Source organism: Gigantopelta aegis, chromosome 8, assembly GCF_016097555.1.
Source record: "Gigantopelta aegis isolate Gae_Host chromosome 8, Gae_host_genome, whole genome shotgun sequence".
Classification (NCBI taxonomy): domain Eukaryota; kingdom Metazoa; phylum Mollusca; class Gastropoda; order Neomphalida; family Peltospiridae; genus Gigantopelta; species Gigantopelta aegis.
The window spans coordinates 5,260,471-5,283,761 of NC_054706.1; the positions used below are offsets into that span (position 1 = coordinate 5,260,471).

General features: G+C 37.2%; 2 protein-coding genes across 3 annotated transcripts in view; one reads left to right on the forward strand and one right to left on the reverse strand.

Annotated features, from left to right (window-relative positions):
• LOC121379439 (tryparedoxin-like) overlaps positions 1 to 4,478 on the reverse strand; it is a 35,528-nt gene extending 31,050 nt beyond the window's left edge. Inside the window, exon 1 of the mRNA XM_041508080.1 lies at positions 4,146 to 4,478. Coding sequence (XP_041364014.1) covers positions 4,146 to 4,242 — 97 coding nt within the window. The 5' untranslated portion in view covers positions 4,243 to 4,478. The remainder of the gene's footprint in view (positions 1 to 4,145) is intronic.
• A 4,871-nt stretch (positions 4,479 to 9,349) lies between these two features.
• The window catches only part of LOC121378428, a 40,216-nt gene continuing 26,274 nt past the window's right edge, over positions 9,350 to 23,291 (forward strand). For both annotated transcript variants that reach the window (XM_041506603.1, XM_041506604.1), the window contains exon 1: positions 9,350 to 9,472. In XM_041506603.1, coding sequence (XP_041362537.1) covers positions 9,412 to 9,472 — 61 coding nt within the window. In that variant the 5' untranslated portion in view covers positions 9,350 to 9,411. The remainder of the gene's footprint in view (positions 9,473 to 23,291) is intronic.

Genomic DNA, 23,291 nt, shown 5'->3' on the forward strand with positions numbered 1-23,291 from the left:
ACTATCGATTCGATAAACCACCATTCAAGAACAAAGGCAAAACATCAGCCTGATAATTTACCCGTATCACTAAAGATCAGAACTGCACTTTAACGTTCTCGTCATCTCAAAAGAAAACATTTTCTTTTCATTTGTATTAGGTCACTGGGGTGGAAGACTATCGCGATCAGTTTTCGTCCGTCATTGAGCGTCTTTCGTCGACCGTCGTGTGGCAACCCCTGCAATTGCCCGCGGTAATCGGCAATGCCGTGGTGGTTTCCGCGGAGTTTTTCTTTATCTGCAGCATTTTGTTTTTGTTTTTGTTTTTGCCGTGGACTATATTGGATTTTTTTTTACGATGCATTTTTTCATTATTGTAAAAAATAAAAGATACTTTGTGAACTGAAAACAGATTAAAAGTAAATATTAAAACAGTAACTGCACCGTTATTACTAAAGTATCTGAATCTTAGCTCCATTGGGCATGATCGGAAATATATGTAAATTCCCAATACAAAGTTCAACCAGCAAATGTTTCGCTAACGTTCGCTCGCGAACTATTTGATGGGGCGGGTGTGGGGGACGTAGCCTAGTGGTAAAGTGCACGCCTGATGCGCGGTCGGTTTAGGATTGATCCCCGTCGGTGGGCCCATTGTGCTATTTCTCGTTCCAGCCAGTGCACCACGACTGGTATATCAAAGGCCGTGGTATGTGCTATCCTGTCTGTGGGATGGTGCATATAAAAGATCCCTTACTGCTAATGGAAAAATGTAGCGGGTTTCCTCTCTATGACTATGTCAAAATGACCATATGTTTAACACCCGATAAATCAATGTGCTCTAATGGTGCCGTTAAACAAAACAAACTTCTGTTTGATTGGCTTCCGATATAGCTATTTGGTTTACATAGTGGACGTTTTTCCGCTTGGTCTGGCTGAACTCGATCCAGCATAAAGCGAGTTCCAACTAGATGTTGACTGTTCATAGCACGTGCATTGCAGGGACCACTTGATTGCAAGGGGATGACAGCTTATACATTGGCGCTATGGTGCGTTACGGGTGTTTTATTTTCAGTAAAATGTTCATCATACGCTCCTACAAGTCGCTTGAAGTGTTATGGTCGGTCAGCCTGATGATAAGACATTTGTAGATATACATAAATGAATCTTACAGCATGTTTGCAAACAACACAAATAAACTCATCATTCAAATTTACTTACAGTCCAGAGTTGCAAACATGTTAATGGTAAAATTGCCATTAAACACTTTAAACTTTTCTTTTTACGTCAAATCAAACTGAAATTATTTACAAATAAATAAATTTTTAGAAGGATGGGACGGACTATAGTTAACAATTGGTTCATTGGCGCGGTCTGTCTTTTGCAAAAACAAAGATAAATACCACAAGTAGGGAAAAAAAGTAGAAATCCAATCAAGATCACGCTCATCACAATTTCAGGTGACTTTTATTAGGTCAAAGTCGCACTAAATAGGTCATGTTCGTGGCCTAACTGGAGGTCAACCAAACAGAAGGCCTTATTTAGTCGCGTGACCTAGCTCATCTTCATACCTTGAGGTCACAGTAGCCTGACGACAGACGAACAACCCTTGTTTTGGCTTCGTATACAATTCAGTTCAGTTTATTCATAAATACATGAACAGTATAAATGAGTTGTGCCACATATTATGGTCTATTAATACATGAACAAGCTAAATAATATTAGTCCGGAGAGACGTAGAAAGTGTTGTTTTTTTCTACGTCCGGATCTTGTTACATAACCTGTATGTCGTATATAGCCTGTATTCAAAACCTGTGGCACCATGTTTCAACCGTTTCTCAACCGAAATAGTGCAACAAATGGACACACAAATCAAAAAGGTATAATCTACCGTACTCACAAAATCCTGAGTGAAGTACTTGCATCATTATTAACAAACTAAATCTTCAACGACAACCGTAAAAAATATCTCCGCCATTTTAAATTTGCTAAGTAAAGGCAAGCAACTCGCCGTACACGTTAAAAAAAGTATTGACTTAATGTGCCCCGTGCACTAAAATAATATGACAATGATAGAAATCTGAATTTTTAAGCATAGGATTAAAAGAACATTGTATAAGTCCGTGAGGAATATATACATATTAAAATTAATTTTACTCATTGATAAACAGTGAGAGACCGGCCTCGGTGGCGTCGTGGCAGGTCATCGGTCTACAGGCTGGTAGGTACTGGGTTCGGATCCCAGTCGAGGCATGGAATTTTTAATCCAGATACCGACTCCAAACCCTGAGTGAGTGCTCCGCAAGGCTCAATGGGTAGGTGTAAACCACTTGCACCGACCAGTGGTCCATAACTGGTTCAACAAAGGCCATGGTTTGTGCTATCCTGCCTGTGGGAAGCGCAAATAAAATATCCCTTGCTGCCTGTCGTAAAAGAGTAGCCTATGTAGCGACAGCGGGTTTCCTCTAAAAAAAATATGTGTGGTCCTTAACTATATGTCTGACGCCATATAACCGTAAATAAAATGTGTTGAGTGCGTCGTTAAATAAAACATTTCTTTCTTGATAAACAGTGAAGCAAATTTTATATAGAACATATAATAATATTCCAGTGCTTCCCAAACTGTTTCTGATCAGCACATATATCATGTTAATTAGCATATAACATATGTAGCTGTAATGTGTTGATATGATATATTTAACAAATGGTACCTTTTTTCTCTCTTTTTTCATCTTTTAAAACTTAAACTTAATATTTTGTCTAAAATGCATTGTCTGCTCTCTGAACTGTTTCAGCAAGGTAGGTATTAGTCCAGGCAATCTATGCCAAAATATATATGGTACACCCATCACAAATCGCAAAAGTAATGAAATTAACAGTGTTTGTTCAGAATTCTGTCAGGCATAACATATTAAAAATGTAGAAAAAAATATGATTAGTTGAACAGGTAGTAAGTTGGCTTTAAAGTTAGAGCAGTGTTGGCACTGACGTCATCAATATTAGATCAGTCCATATTTGGTAAAAACGAACTTCCCAGGGCACTTTGGCAACTCAGTTGATCTTACATAATATGAGGATGCTGATTGAAAGAAAAAAATATGTTAACAGCTGGTATTTCCATTATTTATTCTTACAAATTAAAGATGGCCGCCACATTATATACTAAAACATGAATTTTAATGTCTAGGCATTTTACAGAATACATATTCATAATATTAATAGTTATTCCTAATTCCTATGTTTTATATGTCAACGAATTCATATATGTTACCTGTGAAGTGCTTTAGTTCGATATTATACCAATATAAGCAACAAACTAACGAAATGCTACAAAATTATTATTATTTCAGTTTTTAGCTTCATTTAATTATTTATAAATACATAAATATATCTGTTTCGTGATAACGTGTAATATGACATACATACAACATTGACGTCTCGCTGACAGCATGGTAACATGTCCAAGTGTATGCGTTAAATCGTCTTTGAAAAGAGTGGCAAATGAAATATGGGTAATTTTGATATTATTATCGGGGGGATACCGTCGCAAAAATAATTCCTCGCGAAAATGTAAAATGAAAGCCCGATCAAAGTTCGAAGTGCACCTAAGTGTAAAGAGCATAATAAATATGGTCATACCTGTCATTGGTGAGATGTTACATTTTTGATATGTTATTTTGTACTACACACAGAGTTGAATACAGTTGCCCCCCACCCCAATATATTTGGCTTTTTTTTTGCTTTTTTCTTTTCTTTTTTTGATAACCTTTACATCTAGACTGAATGTAAAAGTTGTAGTGAGACTAACGGATCGAGATTAACTGTGAGAATTACGGTAACGGGCAAATAACCTTTGAATCATGCCCCGGACCCCACAAATAACTTCGTTCAATTTGCCCCCCCCCCCCCCCCCCAATAATGCCCGCCATGCTACGGGCCGAGATTCGTCAGATAATGTTAAGGCTTTATGCAGCCTTTGCCTCATTGTCAAAAAGTAATTAACTAATTAAAGAAGTAACATATCAAGTTGTTGTTTTCACAATCAAAATCCGCTGCCCCAACAATATATATATAAAAAACAAGAACAAATTTTATGTAAATTTTCAAACTTTTGAATAATCTCCCCTTCGTCGGTGCACCCACGAATTAATAAGAATAGACCAACATACCTATTATTTTATCCGGACCAGCTAGCGTTGAAACAGGCACTGTGCTACCTTTGTTATTTAAGACGGATTTTCCGAATAGTTCTTGAACGGTATCCATGCTAGACAATATCGGGTTCTATTACAATCTCGGTTCCAGTGAAAACACAGACGATCTCGCCGATCTACCAGCATAACGTCGACTGAGCGTCGTCAAGTGCAATCAGTCCGGGAGCCGTGCTAATGAGCTCTTTCAACAATGGACATTTTTCTCTGTTGCGTCAAAACACAATTAATTACAAATTGCAGACGTTAAAGGTTGCTTGCTTTATCTTCACTATTGCTGCTACCAAAATACTGGTTTGTGACATGAAACTATTTTCGAAGTAGTTTGCGAATAATGTGTTTTCTAGAGCTACAATACAATTAATTGTAACGTAGGCCTACAGGTTAATAGGCTTTTTATCATGATTCCTTAGTGTTATTGATTTTTGGTAATACACACAAACATCAGTGACATTAGTTTCAATGGTTTCATAATATTAAATATCACACAAAGAAACTATTTTAATGATGAAGCATTAAGCGAGGAATCCGTGTGTGCGTAGTGCGTGGTGCGTATATACAAGTTTATATAGAATCAATTGAATCGCTTCCATATGTATGCAATGTGTGACATGTAATGCATAATACGTTAATTCCCGAACTTCTCGGTGACCGTTTAAATACGCATCGCGCATTACGCATGACGCGCACAATACGTACACATGGATTCCTAGCCTAGGCTTGGCTACTTTGTAGTGATATGTTTAAGCTAGGAATCCGTATGTACGTAGTGTGTGCGTTATGCGTGATTCGTATTGGAACTATTACCGAAGAGTTCGGGAATAGGAGGTATTCGTAACTAAGCGCCCGGTCATTTACCTTTGTCAAAGTCGTGTCCAAAATTGAGGCTATAAGGGCAGACAGAAGACGTCATAACTAATAGGTATGACAAAGTTTGACATCACTTTGTGCTGCATATCTGCTACCTTAAAATGAATCACTTATCAACATAATATTACAGCTTCCCAATAAAATACAGTGATATAAAATAAGCACAGCGTTTTGTTGTCTTTCCAACATATGTAGTTATTTATTTTGTAATTCGGTTAATACAACACAAATAACAATTTTCAATAGAGCTCTGTCAATGACGTCGCGTAAAAAAAAAGTATGACATCACAGTTGATAGGGTCACATGATACATTTTTTTAACGCGGCGTCTGACGTCAATAGCTATTTTTGGAAGTGTTTTGGGGCATTTAAGATGGTGCTCATTGTAGGGAAAGGCAGTTTTCGAGATTAACGGTATCCCGATATCCCGGGGATATTAGAATTTAATTTTGGATACAATACAATACAATACAATACAAGACTTCAGTAACCCAGTATTCCACCGGGATACCACCACCATAACCACCACCACCACCACCACCATCACTACCACCATCACCACCATCACTACCAACATACTCATTATCGCCATCTTCATTATGACCATCAACATCATCATTACCACCACCACCACCAACATACTCATTATCGCCATCTTCATTATGACCATCAACATCATCATTACCACCACCACCACCACCACCACCATACTCATTATAACCATCTTCATTACAACCATCAACATCATTCCCACACCACCACCATCATCACCACCAGGGGGCGGGGCGTAGCCCAGTGGTAAAACACTTGTTTGATGCGCGGTCGGTTTAGGCTCGATCCCTGCCGGTGGTCCCATTGGGCTATTTCTCGTTCCAGCCAGTGTTCCACAACTGGTGTAGCAAAGGCTGTGGTATGCACTACCTTGTCTGTGGGATGGCGCATATAACCGTAAATAAAAAATGTGTTGAGTGCGTCGTTAAATAAAACATTTCTGTCCTTCTTCATCACCTCCACCAGCATCATCATCATTAATACCGTCTCAGTTCTTATTATCATAAGCATCATTTCCATCGTCATCACTGTCACCACCACCAACATTATTATCATTATTACCACCATCATCAGCAGCAGCATCATTATCACCACCATCATTATTATTACCACCACCCCATTATCGCCACATTCATAGCATCATATCATAGCATTTTGTAAGTGGAATCATAATATAAAATAACTCTTCCAATATGTTGGCGTAATATAATACCAGTAGTTATCTTCCATGTTAACTGTAGGTTAGCGGTTAGTTGTGTACAGCCCGATACCAGCTCCCACCCAGAGCGAGTTTTAACGACTCAATGGGTAGACGTAAGACCACTACACCCGCTTCTCTCTCACTAACAACTAACCCACTGTACTGGACAAACAACCCAGGGGGTGGGGGGTTTGTGGCACTGTGTTCGAAAGTCGAAAAACAACACCCCCCCCCCCCCCCCCAAAAAAAAAAAAAAAAAAAAAACCCCACAAAAACAAACCACAAACACAAGCTTTCATTTGTTTACAACCAATAACCGATGTGTATTTTTGTGCAGGGTGTAGTTAAACATTCATTCATTCACCCATCGACCATTCGGCTTCAATTAAGCAGCTCTGTGTTCTATGTTTTAACTCGACTTCAGAATTGTTATATTGAATCATGTTGAGCACCATTGCATTTGTGTTGTGGTTAAGCTATCGAACATATAAGGCTGGCAGGCACTGGGTTCGCAGCCCGGTACCGGTTTCCACCCAGGGCGAGTTTTAACTACTCAGTGTGGTAGGTGTAAGGCTAGCCTGAGTACTCAGACTGTAAGATAGTTAGGCGGACATTTGGAAGGTTATCAAAGAAAGAAAAAAAGAAATGTTTTATTTAACGACGCACTCAACACATTTTATTTACGGTTATATGGCGTCAGACATATGGTTAAGGACCACATAGATATTGAGAGAGGAAACCCGATGTCGTCACTTCATGGGCTACTCTTTTCGATTAGCAGCAAGGGATCTTTTATATGTACCATCCCACAGACAGGGTAGTACATATCACGGCCTTTGATATGCCAGTCGTGGTGCACTGGCTGGGACGAGAAATAGCCCAATAGGCCCACCGACGGGGATCGATCCTAAACCGACCGCGCATCGAGCGAGCGCTGTACCACTGGGCTACGTCCCGCCCGTGGAAGGTTATCAACGCTCTCTAACCGCCAGAAACATGCAACTGTCGAAATGTCCATCTAGCTCTCTTAGACTCACAGAGTACTCGGGCTAGTATAATGCCACTACACCCACTTCTCTCTCACTAACCACTAACCATCTAGCTCTCTTAGTCTCACCATCACAGTACTCGGGCTAGTATAATGCCACTACACCCACTTCTCTCTCACTAACCACTAACCATCTAGCTCTCTTAGTCTCACCATCACAGTACTCGGGCTAGTATAATGCCACTACACCCACTTCTCTCTCACTAACCACTAACCATCTAGCTCTCTTAGTCTCACCATCACAGTACTCGGGCTAGTATAATGCCACTACACCCACTTCTCTCTCACTAACCACTAACCACTAGCCCACTGTCCTTGACAGACAGCCCAGACAGCTGAGGAGTGCCTAGGACAGCGTGCTTGAACCTTAATTGGATATAAGCACGGAAATCAGTTGAAATAAAACCGGCCTCGGTGGTGTTGTGGTTAAGCTATCGGACTACAGGCTGGTAGGTACAGGGTTCGCAGCCCGGTACCGGTTCCAACCCAGAGCGAGTTCTTAAGAGCTCAGTGGGTAGGTGTAAGGCCACTACACCCTCTTCTCTCTCACTAACCAACAACTAACCCACTGTTGAAATGAAATGAAATGAAATTCATTTGTATGTTTACCATTGTCTGACACCCAATAGCCGATCTATTATTAGTAGTAGTAGTATTACTTTTGTGCTAGGGTGTAGTTAAACATTCATGCATTCATTCATTCATTCATTCATTCATTCATCTATCAATTCATTCATTCGATGACACAGTAGAAAAGTAGTCTGGTAGGAGTACTCGGTTCGTATCCATGTAGTGCCTCCCGGTGCACTGCTAGCCTATATGTTCCCCGATTATAGTTCTATTGTAATTTTTCCGGTGATTTAGATATAATATTGGCTGTACTTACGGTTAATTCCTAAATGAGTTCTTTCTTTGATCTGTCTGTTTGCACGGTTCAGTCGCAAGAGAGCGGGTTTCCGGACTCCTACCACAGTTCTATAGATAGCAGGGGTGGATGTAGCCCGAGTAGGCCTACTCTGACTAGGGTTGATGTAGAATTTGTCTAATCTGATTAAAATTAGCTCTGCACTTGTAATAGTGGAGCTAATTTTAATTAGATTGGAATTTGTCTAGGGGTTACAACAGTATTCTAAAATAGGCTACACGGACATGTGTAACAAATCTTCCAGCCAGCCATATATGTCGTCCACTAAAAAGAAATAAATTAACTGGTTTTATCCGTTGAATACCGAGTTGTCAGAACACTTCCAACTTGGGGGCTGGGGTGATCAGTGAGCTGTCATGCTCCCCACTGGATCCGCGCGAGCGGTGTGTGTGTGTGTGTGTGTGTGTGTGTGTGTGTGTGTAATAAGTCTAGTGGGGAGGGGGGCACACACCAGATGTTTATCTATATTTATATGGTCTGGAACAAAAAACGTATGTATACATTTTCATCCTCGATTTGTGTGTGTGTGGGGGGGGGGGGGGAAGGGGGCACAGAACCCCACGATCCCAATCCCTACAGGCCTCAGCCGCTCTCTCTCTCTCTCGCTCTCTCTCTCGCTCTCTCTCTCTCTCTCTCTCTCTCTCTCTCTCTCTCTCTCTCTCTCTCTCTCTCTCTCTCTCTCTCTCACTTCTCCTCCCTCCCAGGTGAGGGAGGGAGAGAAGTATGAATATTGTCGATTGGTCATAGCAATGGATCTTCCATCCCACGTAAATATCTTTAAAACAATTCATTTCTGAAATGGGGGTAAACATTTGACGTCGTGACAGACATTCATGGCTGTGTCACTGCAGAACTCTTTGAAATTATTTATTTATAAATCATATCTATAAGGTGTTTTAGGCAGTAGTATTATTGTGATTTTAGTGAACATTATTAGAGATACTCTACCTTTATATTACCTTTAACCCTACGTCAATAGATGGACTATTCTAGAGGGTAATTCCTCTAAAAATAATCCAACCAATCAGAAAATGGAAGCGTCATAGCGTATGAGTGTTCGTCGATGGCTGAACTTGAGAGAATGTTATCGTTAATTCTGTGGTTGTTTTAAGCGCATTTCGCTGTCAACATGGACCGATTTGTGGTTTTGCGATGTTATGTCGGCGTGTTGGTTATCTTTGTAAGCGCCGGTGAGTATATCTGTTGATTTTTGTTCGTAAATCTACTTCGCAGGGTTACTGTAAGCTACACTTTGTGTCATTTCAAGTTTCAACACTCTGTTACACTGGCACTTGTCATTGATGTGGAGCGATCGACGTTTTCGTTTTCATTTTAATGTGTATCATGTTTAGCCACGTAAGAATTATTTTAGTATCTCCCCCACCCTATTTATTATTACACTGAATTTTGCCTAGTTCTAAACAATATAGATACCGTTATACCGGAAAAAGGTCACACTCAGTCTTTGACATAACCATATTGATAATACCGGTCATGGGGCACTGTTTGGGACAAGAAAAACATTCATTCACAATTGATACAAACAGGCACTGTAATTGCATGGGGTGGTGTTCAGACTGGCGAGCAGTTTGTAGTGGGTTTGGGACAAGCTACCCCGCTATTTCTATACCACAGCATCAGGGCTCAAACTTAACGACAGCACTGACGGCAATTGCCGTCGTTGAGATAAATTGCCATAGGTAGAGACCATCACCAATGACACTTTTCTGCCTTTGGTAAAGCTCCTCAACAATGGTGTTCATTATCTGCCAATATTTAACATTTACACATTTGAAATATGTCTACATACAACAAAATAGCCTTTCAGTCATATTTATTTGTCACTTTTTAAAAAATTGCCATTGGCAAGCTCACAATAGCCGTCGGTGGGACGTTTTACCCATGGCAATTCTTTTAAAAATTGCCGTGGAACACAAATTCTTAAGTTCGAGCCCTGTAGCATTTTTATATAAAATTTGTAAATCAGCTATTGAGGATTCTAGAAATTGCTAGATACTTGTGTGTTCGTAATATTTCGTGATGGCATCATACACAATCTGACAGTAAGAACAATAGCATACATGTGTTAGTTATGTTTCATCTCATAAAAGAGTTTATATATATAATTACAATAGCATGTGTTAGTTAAGATTCTTCTTGTAGAGGAGTTTAATTAACTTTAAGAAACATGTTTACAACTTGAACTGACATCTTTTTCTTTCTACACTCTGGCTTAGGAACTTGATCCAGTAGTAGCAGCGGTGCTTTATATATATATATATGTGCGTGCGTGTGTGTGTGTGTGTGTGTGCCCCTCCCTCCCCCCTCCCCCCCCCTTCATTCAGTGTTTTTTTGTTTTTCCTGTCAGGTTTTTTTTCTGAATCCCTGAATTCTCAAAATAATGTGTCTGCCATGTCTGTGTTTTCATGCTATCCATGAACCAACAAAACTATTCAACAAATGTTTGAGAAATTACTGCTAGCCATCACAGAAGCTTTGGCTAGTATAAATAGTAACACAATTTATAATTTCCACTAGCCCAGACCACAAATTCAAGGGTTAGAGGATTTGTTGAACCTTGGAACCATGTATGATCCATGATGAATTTGGAATCACTTTCCGAGTGATTTTTCATGGATGTACATACATGTATGGACTAGATGAAATCAGAAGACAGCATCACCATGATGACAAGAATCTTTACTAAACTGATTCTGACGTCATATATAATTGTAAATAAAATATGTTGAGTGAGTAATTAAATATAACATTTCCTTACTTACTAAACTGACAGATGTTCTTAAGCTTACCATATTTTTAATCAAAATAAATTTTTGTCATTGTGCCTTCTCAGATCGATATGTATGTATACATACATGCATATATGCACACCATATCAGTATCAGTTATGATCCGGGGGGGGGGGGGGGGGGGGGGGGGATGCCTGGACGCTCTTTCTCTCCCCCCCCCCCCACTCAGGACGACAATTTTTGTTTTCACTTATTTTAATGAGAGTAAGTGAATCAAAGAATGAATACATACATGTTTAAAGACATCCCAGCAATTTGTTGCATATGAACCCTCCCTGCAAAGAATTCGGGATCAGTGCCTGAGTATAAATGGTTATAATGGTAGGGCAGTGCAGAATGTATAAATGTGAAGGCTTCTATAATGCCTGGTTTTTGTGCTAGACCGAGTTATGGGCTGTGCCACTTGTTCTCCACACATCTCGGTGTGTCACAACACTCAGCCACTGACTCCACCACATGTTGTACTGCGTAGATTTTCTGTACATGTCATACATCAGTGCCAGAATGAGCTGGCCTGCTGGTGTTTCTGCAATTGTTGGCACCATTTTAACAATAATAATAGCAGCTTATATAAGTAGTTGCTACACAGCTAGCTTGGATTTCGCAACATTTATGGGCAGACAGTGTCCGAGATTAAACATTTTGGGTAGTATCCCAGTTGAATACTAACATTTCAAAATCTGATATCCCACCTGAGAATTTAGTATCCCACTTAAATGAAATTCATAAATAACATCGTAACAAACTTGGATGACACTGTTACTTAACTTAACCATTAACTGACGATTTTCATTGTTTCAGCAGAAAATAAAAATGCAGGATTAAAACAATCAATATTATATGGTATCCCGGTGGGATACTGGGTTATTGAATTCTGGTATCCAAAATTAAATTCTGATATTCCCGGAATATCGGGATACCGTTAATCTCGAACACTGGCAGATGTAAGATTTTTTTAGGGAGGGAGTGCGAATTTTGAAAAAGTACATAACATGAATATTAAGTTATCTTTACAGCAATTTTCAACAGAAATAACAAGTTGACCAATGTCTTCCATAAAACACTAAGCGCCGAATTTACAAAGCTGGTTTTCAATGCAGGTGTTTAAGCATTGTAAATGTATGTAGTTAAATTACACACATGTGTCAGACATAAACAGGCTTTGTAAATGTATGTAGTTACATTACACGTGTGTAAGACATAAACAGGCTTTGTAAATGTATGTAGTTACATTACACGCATGTAAGACATAAACAGGCTTTGTAAATGTATGTAGTTACATTACACTTGTGTAAGACATAAACAGGCTTTGTAAATGTATGTAGTTACATTACACGCGTGTAAGACATAAACAGGCTTTGTAAATGTATCAAGTTACATTACATGCATGTAAGACATAAACAGGCTTTGTAAATGTATGTAGTTACATTACACACGTCAGACATAAACAGGCTTTGTAAATGTATGTAGTTACATTACACGCGTGTCAGACATAAACATGCTTTGTAAATTGTGAAACTGTTATGTATTCACCTGTTACATGTAACACTGAATTTTTCAGGACACTGAATTTTGAGGGCTAGGGTTGCACATCCCCAACACCCTCCTCATGGATCCACTGCATATTGTTGATTATAAATTAAACATTTGCAATGTGTCAGGGTTTCTGCCAGAGGGTACCTGTCCTAAAATCTTGGAGATAAAAGGAAATACTGTTTATAACTCATAGATCGATGATAGTAAGAGAACTGCTGTTTAAGATCTGTGAATGACATTTTGCAGTGTTCACTTTCAAAACATTCAAACCCATAACCATCTTGTAGAGGCACTTGTGGTCTGGGGTTTTTTTTTATTGTGTACGGTATGCCTTCAAATTATTTTCTGTCAAAAAGCCTCAGTAGTAGTTTCGATGTGTGAATTAGTGTGTGTGTTGTTTGAGAGATACAGGTATAGAGTTTTGTGATGTTCTTTTAATTATCAACACATTTATGAACATGTGCATATTATAGCCTGAGTACTCTGACTGTAAGAGAGCTAGATGGACCTTTGGAAGTATATACGATCCCATTACAGTCAGAGACCAATTTAAGCTATGTAATTTTCTTTCAATCGCTGCCCACCAAAGAGTTGTCAAGGATTCAATCCTATGTTTGATGTCAGATACATTTACATCAACCATTTTCAAGTTCCTTGATTTAAAAAAAAATCCAGATATTAATCACTATAATACACACACAACAGAAAGAAACCTGACAGCACCCACATTCAGCTATAACCTTCGGCAAACTATATATATATATATATAAAGAATTCCAGCACTATATATATATATATATATATATATATATTTAGTGCTGGAATTCTTTATAGTATATGTATAAATATTTTTTAAGACTCTTTTAAACTTGGTCTGACATACATTGTATATTTGTATATATGTATCAATCAATCAATCAATCAACCATTTGACTCATGCTTACATCCCAGGGTAGATAATAAGGCTATGGAATTTACAATTTGAATTAGAAGAGAAAGATTATTGTTTTTTAATGCATCATAATAACTAAATTTACAATTAGAATTTTAATTTTTTGTTTTTTAATTTGTGTCGGGCCAAAATATGAAATGAATTAGTGTCAAATAGAGCAAGCAGCCAAATTTTTTTTTATATATATATTTGGACTCCATTCCAGGGCAAAATATTTCACGAGAGCCGTTGTTCTGTTCACGTGTCGGTTACGCAAAATTTAAAATCACAGGAACTGCCAATCGGTTACGTGGTGAACAATTACATTCTAACATTAAAAGTACCATACATGTATATCAGTAATGAAAGAGAAAATCAGTTTGTTTTTAAATAAATTTGAACCACCAATGTAGCACAGAACCATAAGTTCAATTGTTGTAGGATTAGGTATGCCTAATTTACTCATCGGTTATGAGAACTATATTCACATAACCGAATAATCGGTTACCTACAATGTAAGTAAAACTCATGTGAACTGACTTCCCGTTCCAGTCCTTTTAAGCCCAAAATTGTGCCATTTTTGTATGTGTATTTTAATTATTCTAGTATTTGTAATGTAGTCTGTGCATTATCCTCCCCTAACCCCCGTAATGCACTGCACAGTGTACAGATTATTTACCATGTCATACTAACCTGTTTTAATTGTGAACAATAAGTGTGATTGTACACAGACCAGGATGTGTGATTACTGTGTGATTACTGTGTGATTAGGAGTTCATTGCAGGGTACGCATGGTTCAGACGCTCACCATGCAGTCTGCATATCTGCCAGGAATGTAGTGTATGTAAAACACTGTAGCACATGTATGGACTGATAGTATGCATTCTATTTAGACCAACTTTCATGCTTATATCCAATTAATGTTGATTAATTAGCTCAATTTGGAGGTGTATTAAGACCAGAATACTAATGTCTTTCTTAGTAACCATTAATCTGTACTGCCCAGATTACTGTAGTGTGTTCCCAGTACAGTGTGTGCCCAGTATAGTATGCTTGAACTTTGAATGGCTATAAAGAATTTTGTTTTTGTTTTGTTTAACGACACTACTGGAGCACATTGATTAATTAATCATCGACTATTGGATGTCAAACATTAATTCTGACTCGTAGTCATCAGAGGAAACCTGCTACATTTTTCGTAATGTGGTAAGGGATCTTTTATATGCACTATCCCACAGACAGGACAGTACATACCACAGCCTTTGATATATCAGTTGTGGTGCTATGGCTGGACGAGAAATAGCCCAATGGGTCTACCGACAGTGATCAATCATAGATGGACTATGCATCAGGCGAGTGTTCTACCACTGGACTATGTTTCACCCTCTTGAATAAGCATCTAAAAATGCCAGGAAGCATGATGGTGGTGGGGCAGTTATATTAATCTGATGTTCATCTGGTTGGTGGAGGGGCAACACTTAATCTGGCCAATTCAGGTTCGGGGTTGGGGGGGGGGGGGGGGGGGGGGTGCCTGATAGTGTTACAGACCTGTCTATAGTGTGTAAAACATGAAATGTGTACATTATGAATAAATGAAATGAGTGTTTAGCAACACTCCAGCATGAAAAATACACCGGCTGTTGATGTTGACTAAGGTTGTACATTTTAAATACATATTTATATCAACCAATTGAATTTATATATATATATATATATATACATACATGCATACATACATACATATACATACATACATACATACATACATACATACATATACTAGCAGGTATACAGTACAAGTATTTCAGTGAATGCCTGTGTAGATACTAGCAGCTAGTAGACATGTCTTTATCTTATACAATATTTAGGATGGCAGGTATGTTGTATCAGGGATAATTTAAGCTGTCGCTCACTAAATCGCCAAATCTGAATTAAAGTTGATTTTGGCGATTATATTTCACTAGTTATTTGACAAAAATGTCATTCAAAAATCGTCCGTCATTTATAGATGTACTGCCATGTTTGCTGTTTGGCTAAGTGAACTTGAATTTGGCTAAATGAACTGGAATTTGGCGACCTATTTTCTTAGCATATATTTGCCAAATTGCTAATACTTTTATGGGCTTAGCCTATTAAATGTGCAGACCCTAGTTTCAGCCCATGAAAATGAAGTTTAATTAATCTACAAACATACAACATACAGTTGGATACGGTTATAACAGAGAGAAGCTAAAGTATGTGATATGTAAACAGGGAAATACCGTCTAAAATAACCATTACTTGTCAGACGAACAGGCATTTTTAGAATTATGAAACAAAATAATTTTGGGGTATTGCAAAATCCTGGATGACCAAAACCACTTGTGGTGTACTAAAATTAATATTCTATATAATAAAATGTAAGTACATGTACTTCTAATTTAAATTATCAAAAATGACTTTAATAATGAAAGATATGTTACAGTGTTTAAAATCTAGGGTCTGTCCCTTTGTGTGTATATGAAAATGGATGATGCGTGTTACACATTTGGCTTGATTAGTTAGTTCCCTGCAGTTCATCATACTCCATCCACTGATCATATTGATTGTGTGAGTTATTGAGTCACAGCCTGAGTCACAAAGTATGCGGACATCAAATATCTGGTGTAATTGGCACAGTTACAATTATGTGGCAATCGGTGGACAAGACAATGATGCTATTACGCAGTGGTGAAAACTTCTCCTGGTAATTAGCACCAATGCTGGATCATTGCCCAATTCCATGATTCATAATCAGGTGCTCACTGGGTCCTTCTTGTTATTTTAAAAATAATTTAAAACATAGTAAATACCCGGTAAATAAAATAATGGGTCTTTGATAGTCGAACCCCTGCAATTGACAAGAACAATCATCAATTCCGTGAAGATTGCCAAACAGTTTTTAATTCTCCACTGCATGGGTTTTTTTTTTTGCTGTTTATAAGTACTACAATGTATATTATATTTTTTTCATGTGTATGTACAGCTACAAGTATAGTATGTGTTAAGTTTTAGACCATGACAACCTGCCATGTGTATGTACAGCTACAAGTATAGTATGTGTTAAGTTTTAGACCATGACAACCTGCCATGTATATGTACAGCTACAAGTATAGTATGTGTTAAGTTTTAGACCATGACAACCTGCCATGTGTATGTACAGCTACAAGTATAGTATGTGTTAAGTTTTAGACCATGACAACCTGCCATGTGTATGTACAGCTACAAGTATAGTATGTGTTAAGTTTTAGACCATGACAACCTGCCATGTGTATGTACAGCTACAAGTATATTATGTGTTAAGTTTTAGACCATGACAACCTGCCATGTGTATGTACAGCTACAAGTATATTATGTTAAGTTTTAGACCATGACAACCTGCCATGTGTATGTACAGCTACAAGTATATTATGTTAAGTTTTAGACCATGACAACCTGCCATGTATATGTACAGCTACAAGTATATTATGTGTTAAGTTTTAGACCATGACAACCTGCCATGTATATGTACAGCTACAAGTATATTATGTGTTAAGTTTTAGACCATGACAACCTGCCATGTGTATGTACAGCTACAAGTATATTATGTTAAGTTTTAGACCATGACAACCTGCCATGTGTATGTACAGCTACAAGTATATTATGTGTTAAGTTTTAGACCATGACAACCTGCCATGTATATGTACAGCTACAAGTATAGTATGTGTTAAGTTTTAGACCATGACAACCTGCCATGTGTATGTACAGCTACAAGTATATTATGTGTTAAGTTTTAGACCATGACAACCTGCCATGTATATGTACAGCTACAAGTATATTATGTTAAGTTTTAGACCATGACAACCTGCCATGTATATGTACAGCTACAAGTATATTATGTGTTAAGTTTTAGACCATGACAACCTGCCATGTGTATGTACAGCTACAAGTATATTATGTGTTAAGTTTTAGACCATGACAACCTGCCATGTATATGTACAGCTACAAGTATAGTATGTGTTAAGCTTTAGACCATGACAACCTGCCATGTGTATGTACAGCTACAAGTATAGTATATGATAAGTTTTAGACCATGACAACCTGCCATGTGTATGTACAGCTACAAGTATATTATGTTAAGTTTTAGACCATGACAACCTGCCATGTATATGTACAGCTACAAGTATATTATGTGTTAAGTTTTAGACCATGACAACCTGCCATGTGTATGTACAGCTACAAGTATATTATGTTAAGTTTTAGACCATGACAACCTGCCATGTGTATGTACAGCTACAAGTATATTATGTTAAGTTTTAGACCATGACAACCTGCCATGTATATGTACAGCTACAAGTATAGTATATGATAAGTTTTAGACCATGACAACCTGCCATGTGTATGTACAGCTACAAGTATATTATGTTAAGTTTTAGACCATGACAACCTGCCATGTATATGTACAGCTACAAGTATATTATGTGTTAAGTTTTAGACCATGACAACCTGCCATGTGTATGTACAGCTACAAGTATATTATGTTAAGTTTTAGACCATGACAACCTGCCATGTGTATGTACAGCTACAAGTATATTATGTTAAGTTTTAGACCATGACAACCTGCCATGTGTATGTACAGCTACAAGTATATTATGTTAAGTTTTAGACCATGACAACCTGCCATGTATATGTACAGCTACAAGTATATTATGTGTTAAGTTTTAGACCATGACAACCTGCCATGTATATGTACAGCTACAAGTATAGTATGTGATAAGTTTTAGACCATGACAACCTGCCATGTGTATGTACAGCTACAAGTATATTATGTGTTAATGTACTGAAGTCTCTTCTTTCTTTCTTCTTTTTTCCCTCTGTTTTTTTTGGGGGGGTCTCTTACTCTTTTTTTTCTTAAAAATAAATAAAACATGCACATTGTATACACTTCTATGCATAGAACATTTCAAATATTTAATGAACACCCATGTGTGTGGTGATGTGTAAAAGTTGGTTTACAAAACTCAACAATTTGCATTAATGTGTATTATGTACATGTAGCATGGACAACATTTGACAACTGTTTAAATAATGACATTGTGATTGACTTGTTATTACACAGGTCTAATGGAGATATAAACAATAACTTCTATAGACCCATATGTACATTAATTGAAGGTTAACATTATAATAAAATTATGAACTATATGAGCTGTAAGCTTTAAATCTATTTCACTGTATACTCTGTATTTCCAATAACAAGTAAAAAGTGTTTTTCCTACTTTGGCCTAATATATGATATTGACGATACTGAAAAACACTGATAATAACCACACACAAAACAAAAGGAGAAAAAAAGCTTTTCTTGTGGGGTGGTATTGTTGAGAGGGGTTCTATAATGGAGCTTAATTCTGTTACTGTAATTCAATATAATGTTCCAAACTATTACCAATTTTATGTCAATAAATGTCAGCAGTGAAGGTGGGGAGAGGGAGGAGTGTATTAATTTACCTTATGGTGGCAATTTTAATGTATTATTTTCAGCCTGCACACACACACACACACACACACACACACACACACACACACACACACCCATCACCCCACTTTACAAACACTGGTAAAAGTTTGTCTAGTTTCTTTATTGTATTAATACTGTTATAAGATTGTGTGTGGCCGGGGCTTGCCTACCAGATGTATCACGTGGTGAGAGAGTGATTTTACCACATCATACAGTGTTTTCAACCAGCAGCAGTCACAAACACTAATGGACTCTAGGGTATTTATCTAACACTATCCCATCAGTGCTTGCTACATGCTCTTAACACTTGCCATCATGCCAGCCACTGTGACTTGTTATATTGCAAGAACACTATCCCATCAGTGCTTGCTACATGCTCTTAACACTTGCCATCATGCCAGCCACTGTGACTTGTTATATTGCAAGAATCTTACGGGTCAGCTCTTACCAAAATAATTCCATCATGGAAATGTGAACAATCATGAAGCTCGGAGTACATGTACCTACATGTATCAATCACTGACAGATTGAATTACAGTTATATTATATGGGTTTGGTTGATTTAGAATTTTAGAGACAAAATAAAAACAGGATTAACATACCCCACTCCCCAAAAATCCACAAAATGCAACAGCATAGAGATATAAAATAGAAGAAATTATCATGTCCATATCTCACCATTCTTACTTCACATATATACATATATACTCCTCAAATTAAGTTAAAGACAACTTTTTAAAAGGGTATTATTATATATTTTTTATTATTTTTAAAAATAGAGGAAAACGTTTTTTGGTTTACAGTCACTTTAACCTTGCCTACAGTTTTACTTGAACAAGATTCATGGGAAACATATTCAAAGCCCGAAACAACAGAGTATTATTTTTAAAATCTGAGCATTTTCTTCAGGACAGTCAGTGAGACTGGGAACAAGCCAGATGATCATCACAAGATGCACGCGCATGATTAAACCTCGTGCTGGGATTGGTGTCCATCAATACACATTGATATAAGTAGCAGCAACTTCAACCTCATGCTGGGATTGGTGTCCATCAATACACGTTGATATAAGCAGCAGCACCTTCAACCTCATGCTGGGATTGGTGTCCATCAATACACGTTGATATAAGCAGCACCTTCAACCTCGTGCTGGGATTGGTGTCTATCAATACACATTGATATAAGCAGCAGCACCTTCAAAATACTGCACCGCTCCAACATGTAACCAAAATGACAACAAGAAAACAAGTAGCTGTTTACTTCGACCGCTGATGAAACTAATGACATGGCTGAATTAAAATTCCATATTCTCTTGCTGATTGAAACCATATAACATGTTTTGGGATTTTTTAAAGGAGTTTTACTATAATACCCCCACTGCTGGACAGCTTTCAGTGCAAAGTTGCTATTGAAATGTTTTTGTTTGATGACTATATGAATGCATATGTCAATTTTGCAATGTCACAGTAGTACGATTACCATGACCTCGATTAATTTACATCTACATGTAATTTATAAAGTTGTCAAATTCTGAAAGTATGTGATCTGAAAAATATTACATACTTTGATTACACTGAATATGCTAACTATTATATTGTAAATATATATTTTAAAAAGTATACCCTCGGTTTACTTTTTTTATCCACATGACCGCATATGATGGAGTCTTTTTCTCTCATCCATTCAATAAATAAACTATTATTTTACACAAAGAAACAAAGATGGCTGATAAAGTTTCTTCTTTATTTGACCATTTTATCATAAGTAAACTACTCAGTCATATTTGCCGCGTCTGTTTTATGGGTTAAATATAATTTAACACTGCAAATTAACAAGATAGCTTTTATAATGAATGTTTTAATAACAAAATATTGATCTAAAAATAACCAACTCGCATTAATATGATGTCATATATTACCAACGACGTAATACTCCCCATGTTAAATGCAGTGATGTCATAGCCTATACAAGACTATAAGACTCCATCATATGTGGTCATGTGAGATAGAAAAAGTACACATGAGGTGGTGGAAATTTCGACCTGGGATGAGGCTTGCCGAGTGCCATGGCTTTCTTTCGACTAGCTCTGTCCTATATACCCGAAGATGAGAGAGAGATTTATTCCGTATGGGCTGACGTCATGGAATGGATCCGTCTTGTACAGCTAGGGATGGGAGAAATTTGTATCCAAAACTATTTTACAAATAGTGAAATGCATGTACTGATCGGCTTGTATGTCAGTTGCATTTATAGTACAGATATCAATTTCATTTACTAGAACTTGATTCTTCAAAGTTAAATTGTATTTGCCAAGTACTTTTTCATATTTGTATTTGAAAGAAAGAAAAAATACTACTGTAACCAGTGTCAGCTACATGTATATTTTGTTATATACTAATTAACTGGTATATGCATGTGTACATGTTGAAATTCATTCAGCTGTAGAAAATTCATTTCTCTGTAAAAACCCATGTATATGTTTGTTAGGTGTAGGAAAGGGGATCCATGTGGGAGATATGTTTCTTCAAGCAGCCATGGCCTCAGTTGACCTTTCGAGAAATGTTTACTGGTTGTTGTGTGCTGTTTTTGTAACTTGGATATCCAGGAAGGTGTGGCCTGCCTGGCAATCTTATCTGGAATCTGGATCCACTTACATCTTTGTATCTCACTGTGCCGTTACATACCACCACACCAACATCATAATGTGAACTGTTTAAACCATCTAAACCATTCTTAAACACACATAGTGATATAATATTAACATCCTTATAACCGTATCATGTTCAAAGCAAGTACATGCATTGTAAACATGTAAAAAAGTATAGGGATCATAACAGTGTTGATATTATTGGTAACATCCTTATATTGTCAATTTGATTTGAAGTACTCTCTGTACATCAGTAAGGAATATAGTACTAATAACTTCCTTATATACCCATTTTATTAATAATGAAGTGTGGGACAAAGTAGTACATGTGGTCGTTCTAGCCAATGCACCTTGACTGGTACATGTATATCAAAGGCTGTGGTATGTGCTATCCTGTCTGTCGGATGGTGCATATAAAAGATCCCTTGCTACTAATGGAGAAATGTAGTAGCTTTTCTCTCTAAGACTACATGTACATGTCAAAATTACCAAATGTTTCACATCCAATAGCTAGCCGATGATTAATAAATCAATGTACTCTAGTAGTGTCATTGAGCAAAACAAACATTTAAGTAGTGTGGTGGATGGTATATATATATATATATATATAATGTTTGCATTTACATGTATGTTTGCCTCCTAGTCCTATCTCTGTTTGCAGTCTAAAATGGCAGTTTTCGCTGTAAAAGAATTATTATTGATGAATAACATGTACACAGGAAGTTCTATGATATGTGACCTGAGGCCCATTTCACTAAATCCTCACAATTTTGTGATCTTGCAGGGCAATGCAAAAAGACTTGTAAAGATGATGTGAACTTTGTGGATTAGGCCCTACATGTATGTGTTTAAAGGGACTGTCCTCAGTTTGGAGCCAGTGGACATAAAACATTTCAGATCAACAGAATCACTTCGGCGACTAAATTTTTATCTTAAATAAAATAAAAATAGTTTAAAATACCAGTATCTGTATGTCTGATGAGTGTGCTAATGTTGTAGCAATCATTGTGTTATTCTACTTTGTAATATATACATGTATGTTTCCATACATACCAAATTATTGGAAGGTAAAGTCTTATTCAGACAACTGCAGCAATTAGGATGTTTATATGGACTCTGCATACTCTAAACAAGGAAAACACTTTAACATGCAATCTTAGTCATCAAAAACGTGTCAGTCAGCCGTTGTAGATTTTCAAATAGATCTCTCTTCTATACTGTAGATAAAATTATTTCATTTTAATATTTTATGGGCCTATTATTAAATTTCCGTTACATGCATTACAATATAACATCATCCCATTGGTCCAGATGTAGCAACGGGAGTTTGTTCATTACTCGATGAACTTAAAAATTACGTCGTCGGGGAAATTCATATATGATGACGTCATTTTATATGGACAAGTTAGCTTATTGAGCGTTATTGTTTATGGACCAAAAATAATTCAAACTAAAGAATGAACTTTTTTTTTGTGTGTCATTATTAGCAAGTATGATTCAAATTTAATTACAAGTATTGTCTGTTACATTCATCTGGGTATCAAGAAAAATCATCCGCAAAATTATGTGT